The following is a 20,822-nucleotide window of genomic DNA, read 5'->3' as shown; positions in this document are numbered from 1 at the left end:
ACTACCAATTTCTTTTCCTGCTTCCATTGCCTGCTGCATAACATTTGGCTTCTTGGGAATAAATATCTTATATAGTTTGAGTTTATTCTCACATAAATTTGTTCCATATGACAATCTGATAGATGGAGTTCTTGAAAATTTTCCTTATCCAGTATTTTTTTTTTTTTGAGTGATTATCCAGTATTAATTAAGCTGAAGCAGAAAATGCCAACAAATTTAGCTTCTTGTGCAGATCACCATGTCTCTTTGACTTTTATATTTCTGATTGCATTCTTTGTATTTGAAGAATTATGGGATTGGAGTGCACAAAAATGTTGAACTTAATGCCATGTTGTAGTTTCTCAACAAAAAAAAATGCCATGTTGTAGGTCCCAATAACAATAGTAAGTAATTAGCAGAAAGGCCTAGCTCCAGAAACTTGTGGAGAGGGGGAGGTTGGGTGGGCACCTTTTTATTGTATAATAAATTATAAGCACAAAGCTTCAGCCCTACCTGGACCACTGTTGGGTCCTCGTTACAGCTTTTCTATTAAACATGACCAATTAACTGGCATAGCATAGGATGCTCAATTAGTTATTGAATAAGACCCATAAAAAAAAAAAGTTATTGAATAAGAATTCAATCTAATTTCAGTGAACCTGGTGTTTCCCTCAGTAGTCAGGAGCCCACTTGACAATACTCAATAGCTGTCAGTAAAAGACACTTGAAATAAGTGTTGCTGACGTGAGACAACGGAAATATCAATAAAGATGTTTCAGTGACAAACTCATTCTAGCAAACTTACAAGTTACAAACTTACAATACTTTCTAGAATTATGCAGAATGACAAAGTGTTAAGAGTGAATGCTCTGTGATTTTCAGATATGACAAACATATAGATAGGTGATGTTGCTTTAGACTGCCAAGAATGGCCATAAGGCTTTTCTTGTTTCCAATCCAAACAGATGGAAGTTGTTGTTGAATGAGGTTTGGGTCCTCTAAAATGCATTAAATGAGCAACATTGACTCTGCTTATTAATCGTTAGGTACTCTTTAACAATATTCTTGAATAAGTGCTTACATGTGTTAGGACTTAGGATACCATAAAACTAGTGCTTTTCTAGCTGTGTTAGGCGTACTATTTAGCTACCACTCAAGACTTAATTAGGGACTTTCATTTGCTTAATCACTTTCACATTTCCCAATTTCCATGACCAAAATGACAAGAAGATTGAAGTGATTTCTACGCATCTTCTAAAAAAAATAGTTGTAGTTGTTATGCAGCACATATTAGAATCATTCAACAGTGAAATTAAAAGACAGAAAAATAAAGGATAGAGCCTATGGGTCAACATCTAAACTTAATTTTGAAGTCAATACCAAGTGAAGAAAACCACTAAAAATCGGCACCTTGGGTAGGCTGAATTCGACATGAGACCATGAAGACAATTTCAACTGAAACTTTCATTCATCAAAATAAACTCCAATTTGAAAGGTGTAACAACGCTTAGCTATAGAAAAGGAACACTAAACTCTTATTATAACTGATGTAGGAAATCTTACTTATTGAATGACAAAAACATCCTAGACTTTAAATAAAACATTTAACCAAATTAAATACTAGGGCCTAAATTGAAAATAAAATCGTTGTCCAAAAAGAAATTAAAATAAATCTTTGCTTGTGCTACCCATCTCAAGTTTTATATGAGATAAGAAGACCATGGGGTCGTGTTGTTTGCAAGCTTCAATGGTTACAAAAGTATAGGGCATTAGCTCTTGCAGGTGATGGCCCATTGTTCAGGGGAGAACATAGATATGATAGTATGGCTCCATTGTTACGTACAAATCAGAATTAATGCAGGGACAATGGTTTTGTTGGTTATGGCAAGAAAGTTGGCTCATGCTTTAGTGAAATCGACTTTGAATAATATTCAAAATGGTCCCCCAATATCATCCCCCCCCCAAAAAAATAAACCAAAGAAAGTGAGAACTCCTGTATGTGTGGTAGCCCTGCACTTGGGGATGTGATGTAAAATAGTCTCCCCCGATTTAAAGACTGTTGTTGTTTTCTTTCACTTAAAACATTACCTACTTTTTAAGTACTGTCCATATATCGTTGTCCTTTTACAGTTTTAATGAAGCAATTCTGTGACTTGAACTCTGAAATCCCTTACATTGTGGCTTTACTGCGTTAGTCTCTGTCAATTTTGATTGTTCTAGTATCCTGATGGCACTTCAGATTCGCCAAACTCCTGCTGCTACAATCAAACGTGACTTGCATGAAACATGATATCTAGACTCTTATTAATTCTCCTTGCACAGATTACATCCCACTCTTAACAAATTTACATTTGTTGAACTTGATTGCCTATTTTCTTTGATTGTGTCGTAAATTTACTATGTGGTTTTTCTTTTTTTTCTTTATTTATTTATTTCCTGCTATGCGTTGGAGGATCCTCTTTTTGGCGTTGCTTCAAAAGTACAATTTGGGATTTCAAGATCATTTGGGAGTGTATATAAATCTACGCAGGTTCTCACGGCCAATTTTCATTTTCAATTTGGAGGGCAATTTTTTGCCAAATAATCATTTTTTGCAAAAGAAAATATTACTAAAAAGTCTCAGCCCAAAGTTACTTTGTTTTATTGTGACTTGAGTTTGCTAAGCTCGAATTCCAAGCAGATAGCCGTTGTCTAATTGAAAATACCACGTCAAACGATTCACACGAGAAGCTATATGCTTGAAACTTAAATTTGTTAAAAATGAACTATCTAATAAAATAACTTTGAGTAGAGACTTTTTAATAATATTTTTTCCTAAAAGTTTAAAACTGTACATTTAGTGATAAAAGCCCAATTTGGAGTGTTGGATATTACCTTTTTGCGGCAAACCGCATTTCTTTTTTCAAATTTCTAGTGCGATTTCATTCTAAAATATCCTTCTTGCTATTTGGTGACAAGGTAATATGTGAATGCAACATAAATTGACTTCCTGATTTATCATTGGGGGATTATTAACGACAAAGAATTGTTTAGATCTCTGGACAATAAAAACTTGATGGAACCAACTAATTGGCTCATTTCACATGAATGATGTTGGTTCTGTTCAAAATCACCCTCTTGTTGAATAACCTACTTGTGCTAATAAACCAAAGCATGTAATTGCTGAATTGAATTGGTAATCTTATCAAATTATGATTAGTGGTCCCGTTGATGCTGCTATCTAGAGTAGTCCCTTTTTGTTTTGTCTTTTTTCTACTGATGTAAGCCAATAGCATTGGAACTCTCTTTCAACGGCTCATGCTTGGTCCACAGAAGAAGGTTATATAGACTCTATCAAGCAAGTTATGGCCAAAATTATTGAGAATCTGAAATCCTTGACGTTACCAAGAAAAAATAATAATCGATGGAACAATAATTTAAACTCCAAAAAAAGAAAAGAAAAAATTCCCGTTTAAAATAATAGGAAAATATTGTTGCCTTTTGCAAGTAGGTGAGTGACTCAAGAGAGATGGAACCACCCCCTTAGGCAGTTAATGAAAATGGCAAAACTTAGCTACAATATTTAGGTGTTATTCCTTAAGTTTCTTATTTAAAATTCAGTCATGTGGTGGTAGTACTTAACTAAAAATGGACAAAACTTAGGTACAGTATTTTAGGTGTTGTTCCTTAAGTTCCCCTTTTAAAATTCGGTCATGTGGTTACTTAATTAAAAAATACACTTCCATTTCATAAGAAAAAATCCACATAGAAGAATCTTAAAAAGAGAACTTAAGGAACATCATCTAAGTATTGTACCTAAATTTTACCCATTAAAAATGCACTTCCATCCCATAAGGAAAAAGCCATATGACTGAATTTTAAAAGATGCTTCTAAAGAACAATATCTAAGTACTATACCTAAGTTTTGTCCTAAAGAGAATATGTCCACAAAAAGACAGCTTCGTTATCTCAAGACAAGTTGGCCACTAAGGTCCGTTGGGACTAACATCCGAAAAAGGCCTAGCAGTCGAACATCCATTAGAAGGGCTTGGGATCTTTTGTGGAGTTTATCTAGAAGTGTCAATTCGGGTTAGCGTGTCGAGTTCATGTCGTGTGGAGGTAGGGGTATTCGATTAAATGGCTCAACCCTAACCCGGCCCATTTAATAATCGTGTCATAATCTTTCAACCCTAACCCGACCTGTTAATAAGGCGGGTTGACCTGACTCAACCCATTTGACACGTTTAATAAACAAGTCGTGTTGGGTTCACATGAATGTAACACAACTCATTTCAACCTACATAATATTAAATATAACATCCATCTAGAAATAGTTTTTTTTTTACATCCCAAAAGTAGTGCATACACTTCAAGTCTTCAACCCACATTCAAAATAATAAAGTTTAACAAAAATATAACATTCATCTAGAAATAAGTTTTTTACACTCCAAAAGAAGTACATACACTTCAGAGAGAGAGAGAAAGAGCAATAACCGGTTTGAGAGTTGACACTTTGAGTTTGAGAATTGGGCGTGAGAAGAGCAGTGTTGCTGGAAAAAAAAAAAAAAAAGATATTTATAACAAGGTTTAGAGATTTAGGGTTTGTAGGGTTTAGAGATCTAGGGTTTGTAAAGTTTCAATTTTCAATTATATCCCTTGTAAATTTTTGTAATTACTTACTTTTCTTTTTACATTTAAAATATATGTTGGATATAAAATGTATTTGACAAATCTAAAATAAAATGAATATTTATTTGTTATACAAGTTAAACGGATTGTGTTAAGTGGGTCATTTCGGCTTGACACAAATAAATTAGCATGTCAAACATGTCTATTGCGGGTTATACGGGTTGACCTGCTTATGACACGTTTCTTATCGTGTCGCTTTCAGGTTGACCTGTTTATGACCCAAACCCATTAAGGCCCAACCCTAACTTGGAAAAACCGTGTTGGGTTCATGTCGTGTTCACGGGTAGGGTTGAACATTGACACCCCTAAGTTTATCTGAGTTGAAACTCACTTTGGGTAGAGGACTCGAGATGCCTTATCCCACCGACCCTGGTGGACTTGACCATGGGCCTTATGGCTCCTTTGGTTGGACTGAAATCCTGCATTGGGTCTATTAGGCCCCACCCCCTTGAGCAATGTTTTTAAATACCTAAACATCTAATTGACATTTAATCGGTGATGAAATATTTATTATAATTTTTTTAAATAGATATGATAAAATTTTAACCTATGACATTTGTTTTATAATAATTTTTTTTTATCACTAGATCGAGACACCAATCAATTTTTTAAATAAGTAAGGTTCAAACCCCAGAAAAAAACTTTACTGGCTAAGCTAATTGAAACCAACAGAATATTTATTATGTTTATGTGGGACAAAAATCTAAGGGCCCAAAAAGGTATTAGGCTTGGACCAAGGTTCACAACAATGAATTTGTAGAGTTGGAGTTCTGGACCAACAATTGATCTTATAATGATAATTTTTATTTAAGGATTAACAGGTAGAAAATGATTGAAAAAGGATAAATAATAAAAAAAAGAATCTGTTTATTTTATTCTTCCTCAAAATGATCAAGGAGCCTCTACACTTCGCGAAGAAAAACAAGAATTTCACTAGTCAATTCTATTTTCTCTCTTACTCTCTCTCTCTCTCTCAATTATGATCTAATCCCCGTCCATTGGGAATCTCTTCCCTTTTATAATACCCCAACTTTGATCTTGGCCCTCCACTTGGATGGTTGTTGATTATCTATGAAGATATTTGTCTCATCCTTCCTTTCACCTCCTTTTGAGACTATGCCGGATAAGTAACAGGTTGTGATGACACTGTTTTGGTGTTATTTGGCCAATAATGCGGCAAATTTGGTTGGTGCAGTGCATTTAAGATAATTTCCCCTTTCATCTTATCCACATTGAATACTACTATCTTCCTCGGATCAGCGCCCTTGGCTTTGTGCAGACTCCTTCCCAATTTCTTCGGATGATCCCTGTCCGAGCACCTTCCTCAGGCTAGTTGCTTCCTCGGTCAGTTCTTCTTTTTAGACAATTTCAGCCCACTGAAAAAATCGGCATAACAAGTTGATACTTGACACAAAAAAAATCGATAGCAATATCTAGATATTACTTCTTCTTCTTCTGTTTTTTTATCCCCTGAATGGATATTACATATGGTTGGATGGCTATAGAAATCTTTGAATAAAGTTTATAGGATTTTGAAACATGTAAATGATACTGACAGAGTGACATGGTGGAATACCTTTCCAATAAATGATTGATGTTCCACTAAACTTCAGATAATTTATATATATTTCATTCTCCTTAATTAGTTTTCGAAGGGCATTAAAAATGAAAGACATATGGGTAACAGAGCCATTTTGTGGCATAGCCAAAAGCCAAAAGTCAAAAGTCATTCTGATAGTATTATCCAAAACTGAAAAAAAGAAGAAAAAGAAAAGAAAAGGGCAAGCCAAAAGCCATATATCAATAGAAATTTGTACAATTTCTGGCCTAGTAGAGTTTTTTTTTTTTTTTTTTATCTTTTTTGACGAAAGCAACCTTGGCCTAGTAGAGAGATTGATCATCAAACCCCGGAAATCATGTGGAGAAAATGTGGGAAACGAGGAGCCAACAAAGATCTAAATACAAGATTGGATGGAGATTTTATTGGCTTATAAATATTACACGTTTGTCCATATAGGTTTTTTTTTTTTTTTAGTTGAGATATTAAGTATTTTAATTTATTGAGGGTGATATTAAATTATATGGGCAAAATTTAGGTACAATACCTTAGGTTCCCTACTTAAAATTTTGACATCTATCCAATTTAACAACTCAAACAAATGGCGTTAAAACTCAAATTTTTTCTTCTTTTTCCTGTACTACAACTGCAAGAGAACCCATAGCTTCAAATCTCCAGTTGCCTCTGATTGATGAAGCTAAAATGAAAATAATAAAGAGAATTCCAAATTCCAATCCAAAACTCAGAAGCTAAAATGCAAAAGCAAAGCTAAAATGAAGCTAAAATACATAACCAAACAATAAAGATTAAAAAATAAAAGCTAGATCTACTGGGTTTCAAACCAAAAAACGGACCCTTCTCCCTCATTTTCTCAATACCAAACAGGAAAGATAAAAAAATAAAAGCCAGATCTACTAGGTTTCAAACAAAAAAAAATGACCCTTTTTAGCTATACTCAAAACATCCACACTCTTAACATCAACAAAGCCATCGTCACAGCCTCTTTCATTATTTTGTCGAGAGAGAGAGAGAGAGGAGAAAGAATTATAGATCAGAAAAGAAGAAAGGAAATAGACACACACACACACACAAATAGACAATAATGTGGACACCCAATTTTGGAGGTAGTGGGAAATATCTAGTAGAGAAAGTTTTAGAGAAACCCACGTGGCTATATTAAAGGACGAAAGTGTAGAAAGTAGGTTGACAATATAGTACATGAGTCCAAAAACTGAGATGTAAAAACTAAAAACTCTTGTCGTTAAAACGACATTTACAAGTCCTTATTATTTTACAATATATTTAACATCCCAACTTTTATTTTAACCTACAACATATCAAAACAATATAAATTATAAAATAAAATAATATAAAATTATCTCTCTTCTCTCTCTTTTCTTCTCCCCCTAACTTCTGCAGCCAACAACAGACTTCACAAATTTCCAATATCACTTGCCTCAATCCTTTTCTTGATAACCCAAGGGTCAAGGCCAAGCCTTAAGTCCAATGAAACAACGTCATTCTCCTCACGGCTTTTAATTTTCATTCTTTCGACTCCACTAGTTCTTGATGGCACAAAGAGGTTGCCATAGTTTTCACTTGCTTTCCTCTTTTTGGTGATGCTAGCCTCTTACTAAATTTCAACTCTGTTGAAACCTCTTCAGATTCATGTTGGTTTTTGGTTGCACGCCCTTCTACTTGGCTAACTTGAGATTGATCCGTCTCTGAAATACCCATAAAGTTATAAAAAAAAATAAAAAAAAAAAAAGAAAAAAAAAAGAAGAAGATAGGTTCTTTTCCTCATTGTTATTAATACCGTTTCGGACCCCGTTTCGGTTTGTCCAGTGGAATGGAATATTTCGGTACCGGCCGATTTCGGCGTACCGTTTTAAGGTGTTTCGGGTTCCTAAAAATTAAATTATATATATTCTTGTAAAACATAAAATTGTCAATTCTAATAAATAAATAACTAAATTTCAAATAATACAAATCATTTAGTCTTAACTCTTAAGTCTTAAACATCAATATAACATCTATTTAACATCACACAATAAGAAGATTTACAAGACAATAACTAAACATCAAATAATACAAAACATTTAGTCTTAACTTTTATGTCTTAAACCTCAATACAACATCAAACAATAAGAAGATTTATAACAAGTCATTACTCATTACATAAGCACATAATAATTAATAACTAATAAGCCAACAAAATTTATAACATAATATTAGCCATCAAATTTTTTTTTTTTTTTTTTTTTTTTTTTTTTTCCATAGGCCAAATCATGTACCGGCCGGAATTCACATCTCGGCCGGAATTGGCCGGAATGGACCGGAATGGCCGGAATGGACCGGAATGGCCCGAAATCTGGCCCGAGGTGGAACGTTGGGTATTCCGGTACCGGTTTGCATACCGGAACGAAAAATTCCGGCCGTTCCGGCCGGAACGGAATGGAATCAATAACAATGCTTTTCCTTTAATTTCAAAACCCACGACCTCTACAGCTCCACCAAAACCCACAATTCATGACCCCACGTTACCTAGCCACAACCACAACTCCACGATCTCCACGCCTCCACCACAAAAGCCAATCTCCACACCTTAACCACGACACCCACCAAACACCCAACAAACTCATAGCAAAAACAACTCAATTACCACCACGCCACCACCACACTCACCACGCCAACTCAAACCAACCAATCCAAATCCAACCCAAACCCCATTGGAATCCAAATCCAACCCATCCGAACCCAAAAGACAAAAATCCATAGCAAAAATCCAATGGCAAGCTTTGAATGGAGAGAGATGTGAGAAAGGGACTGAGGACTGAAGGGGAGAGAGAGAGAGAATAAGAGAAAATATGACACGGAAAGACACAGAGAGTGGGAGACAAAGAGATCGAGTGGGAAACAAAGAGAGAAAAAACTAATTTAATATTATACAATATGCTATAGTAACGTCATACAAAACAACATTGTAGCAAGATTGTAAAAAAATTTACAATTGGAAGTTCGGGTAATGCATGTTTTTTGTGCTTTGATGCTAAAATATAGCATATTATGAGTTATACTAGCCCGAATACTGATGCTCTAAGTGGGATAACTCTATAATTCAAACAAATAATTATAACTGTTTTCTATTTTTATATGCATTTTTACTAATGCACAACCGTTCATTCATTAGTAAACTATTTTTAAAAAATTTATAAAGAAAAAAATTTTGATAATTTTTTCAATTTTTTGTAAAAAAAAATTCTAAAATAAATGATCAATATATGCTTCAATGTTTAGTTTGTTTTGTAGTGTATGTTTGGTTGGGTGATTTATGGGAGATGGAAAATGAGAGTGGAAAATGAGAGAGGAAAATAGGGGGGATTTTGGGTAGAAGATGTGGGGGGTAAAAAGACCCTGATGGGAATGTGGGCCTTTGGGCCATGCTAAAGAAGGCCGACCTGCTCTTGGATTTAGAATTTGTTAGTACTACGGGTCGGCCCATACGCCAAGGATCCGAGGATCCAGCCGAGGGTGAATTTCTCCTCGGACGGACACCGGAGAACCAGGGACTTCATGGTAAAGGCTAGGGAATGACACGGTCAAGACCAATGGTTAAAAGGGGTGAACCCTTGAATGTCTTGGAAGCACCGATGTCAGAGAAATACCAAAGATAAAGGTTGCCACCTCCACATTAAAGACCCTGCACCTACCACCCTGGCCGCATTAATGGGGAAGTGACACCTGAACAGTGGAAGGGAAACTTCTGGTTACTATTCAAAGGCACTGAGAAAAGAAATATCTAGGCTAAGGGGGAGTTGGGGCAACACGTGTACAAAGTATCAAAAAGAAGAGTATTTAAGGAGAAACCTAGAATAGAAAGGGGGGGACGGACTTTTTTGTAATCCAAAAGGAAAAGAAAAAAGAGGAAGAGATAATATAAGAACAACTCTCGGCTTACGTCCGAGGAGGTTGATTTACAATATTCCTTGTTGTTTTCAAGTGTTTGCAATCTTTGACTTGTCATTTAATCCTCAAACACTTCTAACCTGGGTTTCAAGCCCACACTCTACAAATTCATATTGTTTAAGGCTCATTGGGCCTGAGCCCGTAACTGTTCTTGGGGCCAGATGCAATTGTGCGCTTACAGAAGAGTTGTTTGGTTGGCAAGGAGAAACGGGGAAAGAAAATGGTAGATGCATAGTCACATAGTTGTTTTCACCTTTGGCCTACTAATTCTTTGTCTGTTTTCTACCAATACACAGTCTCCTGGAATTGGGGAGAAAATGGGGAGATTGAGGGGCTTAGATACTAATTTGCCTATATGTCCCTCTCCTCCCTCCAAGCATCATTATTTTCTTTTTTTTAACTAATGATCATATTTTTTTCTTTTAAATATTAGGTTTTTCTTATATTATAAATTGTAATTTTTTATATATTATGTAATAGAGGCATGAGAATAAATTTATAGAGATTATATTTTCTATACTCTCATTTTTCATTTTAACGAAACAAAAAAGTTTTTCATCCTCCAATTTTCCATTTCCTCGCGATTTTTTGTCCCTTACTTTTCCACTCAAACCAATAGAGTTTGTCATTTATACTTACATTTTCCATATCTTATATTAAAATATTCTATTCACTCCCCCTTGGCTTTAGTTTATACTTTATATGGCTATTATCACTTTTGATTAAAAAAGTTATTAGATTTTTTTTTTCTTTTAAATATTAGATTTTTTATATTATAATTTTTTTTTTAATATTATGTAACAGGGGCATAAGAGTAAATTTATAGAGATTAATAAAAATAAATGTTTTTTATTCTCCACTTTTCACCCCCAACCAAACACACATGAGGAACAATTAAATATTTTCCATTCGAGAAATGCTATGTCCACAAGATATTTAAGGTACTTCACAACAAATCATACGTGGTAAATTATTATTAGTTCTAATTTAAACCTATCACTAAAATTACTTTTTTTTCACCAATAACAATCTGTAATAACCTGTCACTTATGATTTTTTTGTGAAAGTATTGCGAAAATGTTGTGAACATAGAATTTCTCTTTCCATTCTCCACTTTTTCATTTCCTCATGATTTTTTATCCCCTACTTTTCCATCCTAAACCAATAGAGTTTTCCATTTATACTTACATTTTCCCTGTCTTATAATATCATACTTTGTTCACGTGTTCTTAGCATTAGTTTCTACATTATAGGGCATCTATTTCTTTAGATTAAAAAAAGTATTAAATTCTTTTAGGATAAAAGTTATTAATTTATAGATTGTGTTATTGACAAACCATTTTCTATGTCTTTGTTGCAAGGTTTTCAAACCCAAATTGGACTTGCCGATCCGATTGGGTTAACCATGGAACGAGTATAAAACTGGTTTATTATGGGTCCGTTTGGATAGAACTTATTGCTGAAAATTGAAAACTGAAAACTGAAAACACTGTAGCAAAATAATTTTTAAATGTGTAAATAGTGCTGTGGGACCCATTTTTAATGAAAAAGTTGCTGAAAAGTGAAATTTGTGGGTCCATGAACAGTGCACGGATGCATTGTTCATGAGGAGAATTGGTCAACAACAGCGGCTGAAAAAAAAAAAAAAAAAAAAAAAAAAGCTGAAAACGCGCAATGAAGAGAAACGCAGACGTGAACGTGGATCCAAACCCTCTCTATGTGTTAGAACCGACTATTTGAAGAATCTGAGAAAATTCCTTGAATCGTGGTTCGACCCGAAAAACAATTTGAACCGTAAGCCGACTCAACTGGGTCAAAGAGTTGACTTTATTTTAAAAAATAGATAATTGAGTGTCGTGGAGTGTAGAACCTGAGATCTCACCCTCAATTAAGAACCAAGACTAGCAATGTTACCAACACACCACTTGGACTCCTTTGATGATTTATTGGCCTCAAGTGATTGATTTGTTGACTTTTGGATCTCCTTTGATCTTTAACAATTTTTTTTGTTAGATCTTACATCTTTGGTGGTTCGTTGATTATGATATTGAAGCTCTCCAAAATTTGAACAATTGATTCTTGAAGAATTAATTTTTAAAAAAGTTAGACAAGAGCTTTGAAGGGTGCCTTATAGCTAGCCATTGTAGAGGTTTCTCTCAACCTTTTAAAAGTCTCCATTGGTGCATCATTGGCTATTGATCAAAACCCATCTTATAAGGTGCCAATGAACACCTCCCAACTCATGGAAAATTCCTGATTTTTTTGTTTTTTTTGCTTCTTGATACCACACAAAGGTCTCTCCATCCATCTGACAAGAGGCCATTTGGCTTTGCAAATCTAGCAAATGTTTACCTTTTGGTGGGTTTCAATAGGTTGAGAGCATGAACACCACCTACCATTTGGTTCATGTCTTTGGGCATAGTTCTTGATGATTGAGATACTGTGATTTTTTGTCTAAGGCTCTTAGGGTTTGAGTACAATGTTGGGGGTTAGGGTGGATTTAGTAGTTGGTGATGGTTTTCAGGTTAGAGATTAGTAAGTGGGTGTTTAGGCTTGATTTAGGCTTTTGGGTGCTCAATGGTTTTTATGAGTAGTTAATGGTTGAATGGATTGTGACTACTTCAAGAGAGTCACCACCTTCAAGAATGATATTATTTCAATGGAGTCTTTAGCTCCAAGAGAAAGACTAGAGAGAAAACAAAAAACTAAATAACAACTTGAATATAGTTTCACTGATAAAAAATGATGAGTACATGGCTTGATTTATACACTCAATGCCTCATTCTAAGTGGCCATACATAGCTCATTACTATTGAAAAACTAATTAGGGATGTGCTTTAAAGGATATCCCCTTGTGTTTAATTTTTTACATGTGCACTTTTCTAACAAACTATAACTAACTAACTTCTAACTAACTCTAACCCTAGCTAAATTCTAGCAAATGAGCTTTATTAGTTTTACATGAGTTATGATACGAATTCAAGCTTGAAAATGAGTGTTTGATGTCTTTGTCTCCTATGTATGAGAGAAACTCCTTACACTTTGATATTTGTTTCTTGGAATAGAGTACTAATTTAAGTATCATAGGAGTTTTAGCCAGCACCATATTGGTGTCACTTCAAGTTTATGTATTTCTATTTCGTAGGCTTTTTGGGCTTGCAAACCACCAAAATCGATGTCTCAATACTAAAGCAACTGGTATCGAAGATCCGGTGACCAGATCACTGCAACTGCCAGTTAAAGCGGTGGCTCTGGCAATCGGAATGTCGACGATCATTGTCGGTGTGGTATCTCCAATGATCAAACTGCCGACACCGGTTGCCGGTGTGATGTTTACAGACATCGATGAGTGGAGTTACCGAACACCAGACCATTGTAGCGAAGTCTCTGGCCGCCTAACCGTTGTCACCGATCGTTAAAGTAGAGTGTCTAGCCACCAAACTGGTGACCTAGCAACCAAATGGGGGAGGAGAAGCCACTATATGCTTTTGGAAAATGTTTTACCAAATTTTCAAAGGTAAAATATTTTACAACTTTTTATAAAATAAAATAGAGATTACCATGTAAAGAACATTAAAAACTTTACAGTGTAGTAACATAAACCGTTAAATTCACTTAAAAAATTAAATCAACAATCAACAAATAAATACAATCATAATACTAAATTTAAATTTAAAACTAATCAAACTCTAACTATGGAAACCATATTAATCATAACTAAAAAAGAGTTATTCTCTGATAGTAGTAGAAATTACATAAGAAATAAAGTTAGAAAATTTAAAAATCCATTTTTTGACCTTTCATTTAACCTTATTTATACTATATATATATATATATATATATAATCTTCATACACTATTACTTTCGAAAATCTAATGAATAATGCTACTTCTCATTTATTGTCTTTGTTATGCAAATCATCATTTCGTAAATATATGATAATGGTAAGAAGCCTTACAAATGAGATCACTAAAAAAAATATAAAATTAATTAGCCATTATCATTATGGAGTAGTAGTCTATAATTTTACGCATTCAAAAAAAAGGAATATATAGAGTATAAAGGTTAAAAAAAAAGAAGGTATATTTAAGGTTTTTATTAACTTAAAAACTAATGAAAAACTAATAGTTAATAACTAAAATTATAGTATTAATAAAATATTTAATAAGACCATTTTTAAAAAATTATCATGTGCAACGAGCTAGTACGTGACTAGTTATAAATAATATATGAGGTCATACATATTATAAGAGTCACCCACAACAACATATAATGCAGCAAAATTCCAGACCACTAAATGCTTGATCTAATAGACAAATAGGAAAATATAATAAAATAATAATTAAAGCAATAAAAACATACCCAAAAGAAGATAATAATTAAGAAGTGGGGGAAATGATAGGAGTGCTGCCGTGCTATCATATCTGACGTTGGGAAAGTAACAAATAGTAGAAATCAAACCAAACTTTCTACTCTCTTTTCTCCCCCTCACCTACTCTAATCTAAATTCTACATAACAATTATTATACTTTATCCAATACTATTCTCTCAATTCTCTGACTTCTCTAATGGCATTGGAGGAAGACATGTTCAACGAGAGCTGTGGTAATCTAAAAGGTATAAAAAAAAATTCTCAAAAAAAAAAATCTAAAAGAAAATCCCACATTACATTAGCTATTTGGCTCCTAAGGTAAGTTTTATGAACAGTAGCTGATCTTTATCAGTAAATAAGTATTTCATTAAACCCTGAATAACTGCTTCTATTTTCACAATGCCCATCTCAATACCCATCTCAATACAGAATCATTAGAACTTTTTTTTTAAAGAAGCAAAAATTGATTAAAGGGCGATCAAAACAAAGAAACCCAGAAACTGAAATTACATTTTTCAAACAAAGACTAAAACTTTAGATCAATCAATCACTACTAAGCATGCGACATAAATACATACATATAAATAGATAAAAGTTACAGCGAGAAAGAGAGGCTCACCAGTTAAAGAGAGAAAGAAGGGGATGAGGAAGGAGCTCGGTGATGGTGATGGACACAAAGAAAGATAAGGAAGGAGCTCGGTGAAGTGGATCGAAGCTCCGTAGAGGGGAAAGGAGCTCAGCGGCTATAGGCAAAGCTGGAGTTAGAGTGGTGACTAAGAGAGATTGAGAGTGAGAGTGACAAATGGAGGGTGAGCGCTTGAGATCGAAGAGTGAGAGTGAGAGATCTGATCTACGATGGGAGCTAGAGTGACGTGTTTGGTGAACAAAAGGTCTAATCAAATTTTTGTGTTAGTATTTATACTAACGCTAAAGCTACGTTTGTAACTTGCAGCTATAGGCAAAGCTAAAGCCACGTTTTAAAAACACGGCTACAAATTAAATTTATAGCTGCGTTTAAAAAATGTGGCTATAGGTAAGCTAAAGCCACATTTTTCAAACACGGCCATAGGTCAGATTAAAAAAAAATGATTTGGTTAGTCATATAGCCACGTGTTTAAAATGCGGCAATAGATCCTAACTAAAGATGAGGAAGGAGTTCAATGAAGTGGGTCGAAGCTCCGCCGAGGGGAAAGGAGCTCAGCGGCTATAGGCAAAGCTGGAGTTAGAGTGGTGACTAAGAGAGATTGAGAGTGAGAGTGACAGATGGAGGGTGAAAGCTTGAGATCGAAGAGTGAGAGTGAGAGATCTGATCTACAATGGGAGCTAGAGTGACGTGTTTGGTGAACAAAAGGTCTGATTAGATTTTTGTGTTACTATTTATACCAACCCTAAAGCCGCGTTTTTAACTTGCAGCTATAGGCAAAGCTGAAGCTACGTTATAAAAGCGCGACTATAGAAAAACTAAAGCCGCGTATTTTAAACGCGGCTACAAACTAAATTTATAACCGTGTTTGAAAAACGTGGCTATAGGTAAGCTAAAGCCACATTTTCCAAACACGGCCATAGGTCAGATTAAAAAAAAAAAAAAAAAAAATTGATTCGATTGGTCCTACAGCCACATGTTTAAAACACGACAATAGCTCCTAACTAAAAAAATGGGACTATAAACACCCAAAAACGCAGTTATAGACATATCCTATAGCTGCGTTTTAAACACACAACTATCGTTGAATACTTTAAGTCACAGTTACTTAAAACGCGGCTATATGCAAGCTATAGTCGCATTTTTGCAAATTAACACGGCTATAACCCGCATATTTTATAGTGATGGTGAAATTCATCTATTATATTTATGATAGAATCAATTATAAATATAAAGGAATAAAATACAATTTCACCATACTTCGAAAATACCAAATGTTTAAAAAACAAGGGATAGAGACATGAAAGATGACACGAAACACGTATCATTTTCAAATGGTGGCTCATAAATTGGAGGGAAAAAATAACAAGGTGTGTCGAGCTGTCAAGGCTCGTGGGTTTTGGTCCCCTGGCCGCATTAGTCCACATATCTTTTCAAAGAAGAATCTCTCTCTCTCTCTCTCTCTCTCTCTCTCTCTCAAAATATGATAACACTATTTCTTGTGGTCTCTAAACAATCGTACCATTACACAATGGAGCTAGACCGAAAAATATTAGGAGAGGTCTTTTGAGCTATACTATAAGGGACAAAGCTCTATCTACACATAACCATAGCCCAAGATAAGGATCTTTCAATTTGTGGGCTCCTTGCCCTTGGTTCTTCATAAAAAGTACCCCCTCCCCTCCCCAACCCATCTATAACAACTTCTTTTTTTTTTTTTTCATTTCTGATATGCTGCATCACCAAAATCCATAATGGAACCAGCTGTGCCAGTGAGTTATTATAGCAAAAGCAATGGCAACCACGAGCATGATGACATTATCGACTGGTTCGAGAACGCGTGTGAGAACGCCGGACATGTTCAGACTCAGACACTTCGCCAAATTCTTCAGCTGAACTATGGTGTGGAATATCTCAAAAAATGGTTTGGGGAGCAGAGAGACAACTTAAACATCCAAAACATGGATGCATGTGCATTGGAATCACTCTTCACTTCCACAGTGCCCCTTGCCTCCCATGCAGATTTAGATCCTTATATTCAGAGAATTGCAGATGGGGACAAAGCTCCTTTACTCACTCAACAACCCATAACAACTCTCTCCTTAAGGTAAATATTAAATAATAAATACCTTCTTTTATTTCTTTTTTTTTTTCTTTTGGTTTGAGCTTCATTTTAGCTTTTACTATATCTTCTTTTGGAATTATCATCTTTGAAAAGGAATCAGAATATAGAATTTAAGTTTAGGGCTGTAATTTGCTCCTTTTTTTGGCTCCCATCTCTTATCTGATTTTATGGGGTGCCTAGAAGTTGTTCTGAATTTTTATGATGATTTTATGACATTGATTTGAAAGTAAACCACTAGCTTTTGTTTCGTTTCGGTTTTTTTTTTTTTTTTTTTTTTCACTTTGTAAAGAAGTCTCTGCTATATTCCCTCCAATCTTGTTGAAAAATATTTGTACTAGGTTCCACACCTTTCACATGTGTAATTTACTGTAATCCATGGTCATGGTTTTGTAGTTCTGGAACAACAGATGGGAGACAGAAATACGTACCCTTTACAGGGCATAGCGCCCAGACCACCCTTCAGATTTTTAGGTTGGCAGCTGCTTATAGATCAAGGTTCATCTCACTTTTTGTCAATATCTTTTTTCTTGTATCATAAATAACTATCGCCATAAATTTCCTTTTTAACATGTATAGTTTGCTAATTGCTAGTGCTGCATGCCTTTATTCCTTTTTTTTTTTTTTTTTTTTGGTATATTTTGTATATCTTTCTTTATGTATAACTGTAGGGTTTATCCAATAAGAGAAGGAGGGAGAATTCTTGAGCTCATTTACAGTAGTAAACAGTTCAAAACAAAGGGAGGGTTAGCAACAGGAACAGCCACAACCCACTACTTTGCAAGCCAAGAGTTTAAGATCAAACAGGAAAAAACTAAGTCTTTCACTTGCAGCCCAGAAGAAGTAATTTCCAGTGGAGATTACAAACAATCTAACTACTGTCATCTCCTTCTAGGTCTCTTCTTTTCTAACCAAGTAGAGTTTATAACTTCCACTTTTGCCTATAGCATAGTGCAGGCATTTAGCACATTTGAAGAGCAGTGGCAAGAGTTATGCAATGATATCAGAGAAGGAACTCTTAGTCCAAGAATCAATATACCGGAAATGCGAGAAGCTGTCTTGGAAATCATCTCCCCCAACCCAAGTTTGGCATCCAAAATCGAAGGGTGTTGCCAAGAATTACAAAATTTGGATTGGTGTGGTCTAATTTCTAGGCTTTGGCCAAATGCTAAGTACGTGTATTCTATAATGACAGGTTCAATGCAACATTACTTGAAAAAACTAAGGCATTATGCAGGAGAGTTGCCACTAGTGAGCGCTGACTATGGTTCAACTGAGAGCTGGATTGGGGTGAATGTGGATCCCCATCTACCCCCAGAGAACGTGACCTTCGCAGTAGTACCCACTTTCTCTTACTATGAGTTCATTCCACTCTATAGGCAGAAGGAAGATTACCATTCAGCTATTGATGACTTCATAGAAGATAAACCTGTCCCACTCTCCCATGTCAAGCTTGGACAACAGTACGAGATTGTCCTTACCACTTTTACTGGTAAGTCATTTTAGAATCTTTGGCCTCAATTTGAGTGTTCTACTTTCTTTTAGAATCTTTGGCCTCAATTTGAGTTTTCTACTTTCTTTAAAATGATAATAATAAAATTAACAGTAAATTCCACTAACACATCCGAGGGTTAAACTAATCCTAACTAGGTTTAAAACTTTTTAAAATTAACAAATTTGGTTTCTAAAACTAACTTAGTCTCAAACACGGTTAGACCATTTAATTGTTTTTTTCTTAATTGTTTTAGAAAGTAAATTGGTTTTAGAGACCAAATTAATTAGTTTTGAAAAGTTTGATAATAATAGAGAAACTTGACATAAATGATATCCTGAGCATTAAGTGGACCACTCATTGTGGGACAGAAAAATTTGTATTCATTCATTTTTTATTCCGACTATACCTTATCATTTCTTTATTTCCTTTTTATAAAAAATAAAACATAGGATATAGATTATTTTTGAAGAAAAAATAGGATATAGAGTGATACCTATTTCTGTATATAACTCAAGTAAGTCTCAAATTTTAATTATGCTTGTTCTATATCTTTTTGATTTGTACAGTTACCTAACTGCTCGATCCTAAGCGAATTCTTTAGTCATTTGATCATGAAATGTTTATACCATCATAGTCTCTATCGGTGAATTTTCCTGACATTATAATCTATACTAGAGACAATGGATTAGATATGTTTGTACTCCTCTGCTTTGTTTTCCTACTACAAGCTAAGCTTCGATTTGACATATATGAGTACTGTTAAGACCATATGCAGGCAAAAAGATCTTGGCCAAATCTAATTCTCCTTTTTATATTAATGATTCACCAATACAATTCAAGACATTTGGAGAACAAGGATACGTGGATAAATTTAAAACCATAGTATCATTGGTCTAAGTAATTGTTTTTTGCTTATTGTGGTATGGTTTGTGCGGTCACAAATTAATCACACTTTGGTTTCCTTCTTTTCTTTTTACTTTTTTAATTTTTAATTTTACTCTTTAGAGTAATTCTACAGTTTCTGAAGATCAGAATCCCATTATGTTCTTACAAGAATCAATAACATGTTGTGCAGTTTTCACACAGGCATTGGCATTATTGGTACTGACTATTAAATTGTATGCAGGGTTGTACAGGTACAGGTTAGGGGATGTGGTGGAAGTGGCAGGTTTTCACAAAGGAACCCCTAAATTGAACTTTGTATGCAGGAGAAAGCTAATTTTGACGGTAAACATTGACAAAAATACTGAGAAGGACCTTCAATTAGTAGTGGAAAGAGGGTCTCAGCTGCTGAGTAAGGCTGGAGTGGAGCTGGTTGATTTCACTAGTCATGCTGATATAGCTAACCAACCAGGTCACTATATAATTTACTGGGAGATTAAAGGAGAAGTGGAAGAGCAAGTTCTTAGCGAGTGTTGCCGGGAAATGGATGCATCATTTGTTGATCATGGGTATGTTGTTTCTAGGAAAACTAATTCAATTGGGCCACTAGAGCTTTGCATTGTGGAAACAGGGACATTCACGAAGATTTTAGATTACTTCATAGGCAATGGGGCAGCAATGAGCCAATTTAAGACCCCTAGGTGCACTAGCAACCAGGTCATCCTGAGAATTCTTAATGTTTGTACCATTAAAAGGGTTTACAGCATAGCTTATGGTTGAAATAGGCAGAGAAAGAAATTCATCTTTGCTGGGTTGTTTCCAAAAGAAAAGTGCCAAAGCCAAGAGTTTTTTTTTTTTTTTTTCACAATTTTCAAGTGTAATAAAAATTAAAAACAAAAATCATTTTGGTAGTTTATGTCTTATTCGTTGATCACTGATTGGGTAAAAATTGATTTAGTTGGGTGCATATGCATGAAGAAACTACCTAGGTTGTAACAACAAAATACAACTTCCCGAAGGCAAGAGGAAATTAGGACATCAATATTTTACTTTCGATGAAGTTTTGAAGGCCAAATAGACAGGGAGGTTCACCAATCCAATTTGCTAAGGAAGACCAAACAAATAAGGAAAACTCAT

The 20,822-nt window shown here is 34.8% G+C and overlaps 1 protein-coding gene and 1 long non-coding RNA gene across 4 annotated transcripts; one reads left to right on the top strand and one right to left on the bottom strand.

Moving 5' to 3' along the window:
* Positions 1-7,494: 7,494 nt before the first annotated feature.
* On the bottom strand, positions 7,495-15,428 carry LOC142637994 (uncharacterized). Its single transcript, XR_012844950.1, has 2 exons — positions 15,163-15,428; positions 7,495-7,929 (listed from the first exon to the last, which is right to left on the bottom strand). It is a non-coding gene; the product is annotated as an uncharacterized LOC142637994 (long non-coding RNA).
* A 1,278-nt stretch (positions 15,429-16,706) lies between these two features.
* Positions 16,707-20,619, top strand: LOC142638655 (indole-3-acetic acid-amido synthetase GH3.10). 3 transcript variants are annotated; one of them, XM_075812707.1, is made up of 5 exons: positions 16,708-17,293; positions 17,705-17,806; positions 17,980-18,203; positions 18,504-18,800; positions 19,930-20,619. In XM_075812707.1, exons 1-5 carry the CDS (start codon positions 16,941-16,943, stop codon positions 20,463-20,465), a joined length of 1,512 nt encoding a protein of 503 aa, XP_075668822.1. In that variant the 5' UTR covers positions 16,708-16,940; the 3' UTR covers positions 20,466-20,619. The 3 variants fall into 3 exon arrangements, with proteins under 3 accessions (XP_075668821.1, XP_075668822.1, XP_075668820.1); XM_075812706.1 differs by having other exon boundaries at positions 16,707-17,293; positions 17,705-17,782; positions 17,980-18,800; XM_075812705.1 differs by having other exon boundaries at positions 17,980-18,800.
* The last annotated feature ends 203 nt before the right edge of the window (positions 20,620-20,822 follow it).

The sequence above is a fragment of the Castanea sativa genome, chromosome 6 (genome assembly GCF_040712315.1).
Source record: "Castanea sativa cultivar Marrone di Chiusa Pesio chromosome 6, ASM4071231v1".
Classification (NCBI taxonomy): domain Eukaryota; kingdom Viridiplantae; phylum Streptophyta; class Magnoliopsida; order Fagales; family Fagaceae; genus Castanea; species Castanea sativa.
This window is presented reverse-complemented; position numbering and strand designations above follow the sequence as displayed.

Excerpts from the sequence above, each read along its gene's own strand:
- LOC142638655 (XM_075812705.1), top strand. The coding sequence starts at position 16,941 with ATGGAACCAGCTGTGCCAGTGAGTTATTATAGCAAAAGCAATGGCAAC. Across the intron at positions 17,294-17,704 it reads ATAACAACTCTCTCCTTAAG|TTCTGGAACAACAGATGGGA; the intron begins GTAAATATTAAA and ends ATGGTTTTGTAG. Across the intron at positions 17,807-17,979 it reads GCAGCTGCTTATAGATCAAG|GGTTTATCCAATAAGAGAAG; the intron begins GTTCATCTCACT and ends GTATAACTGTAG.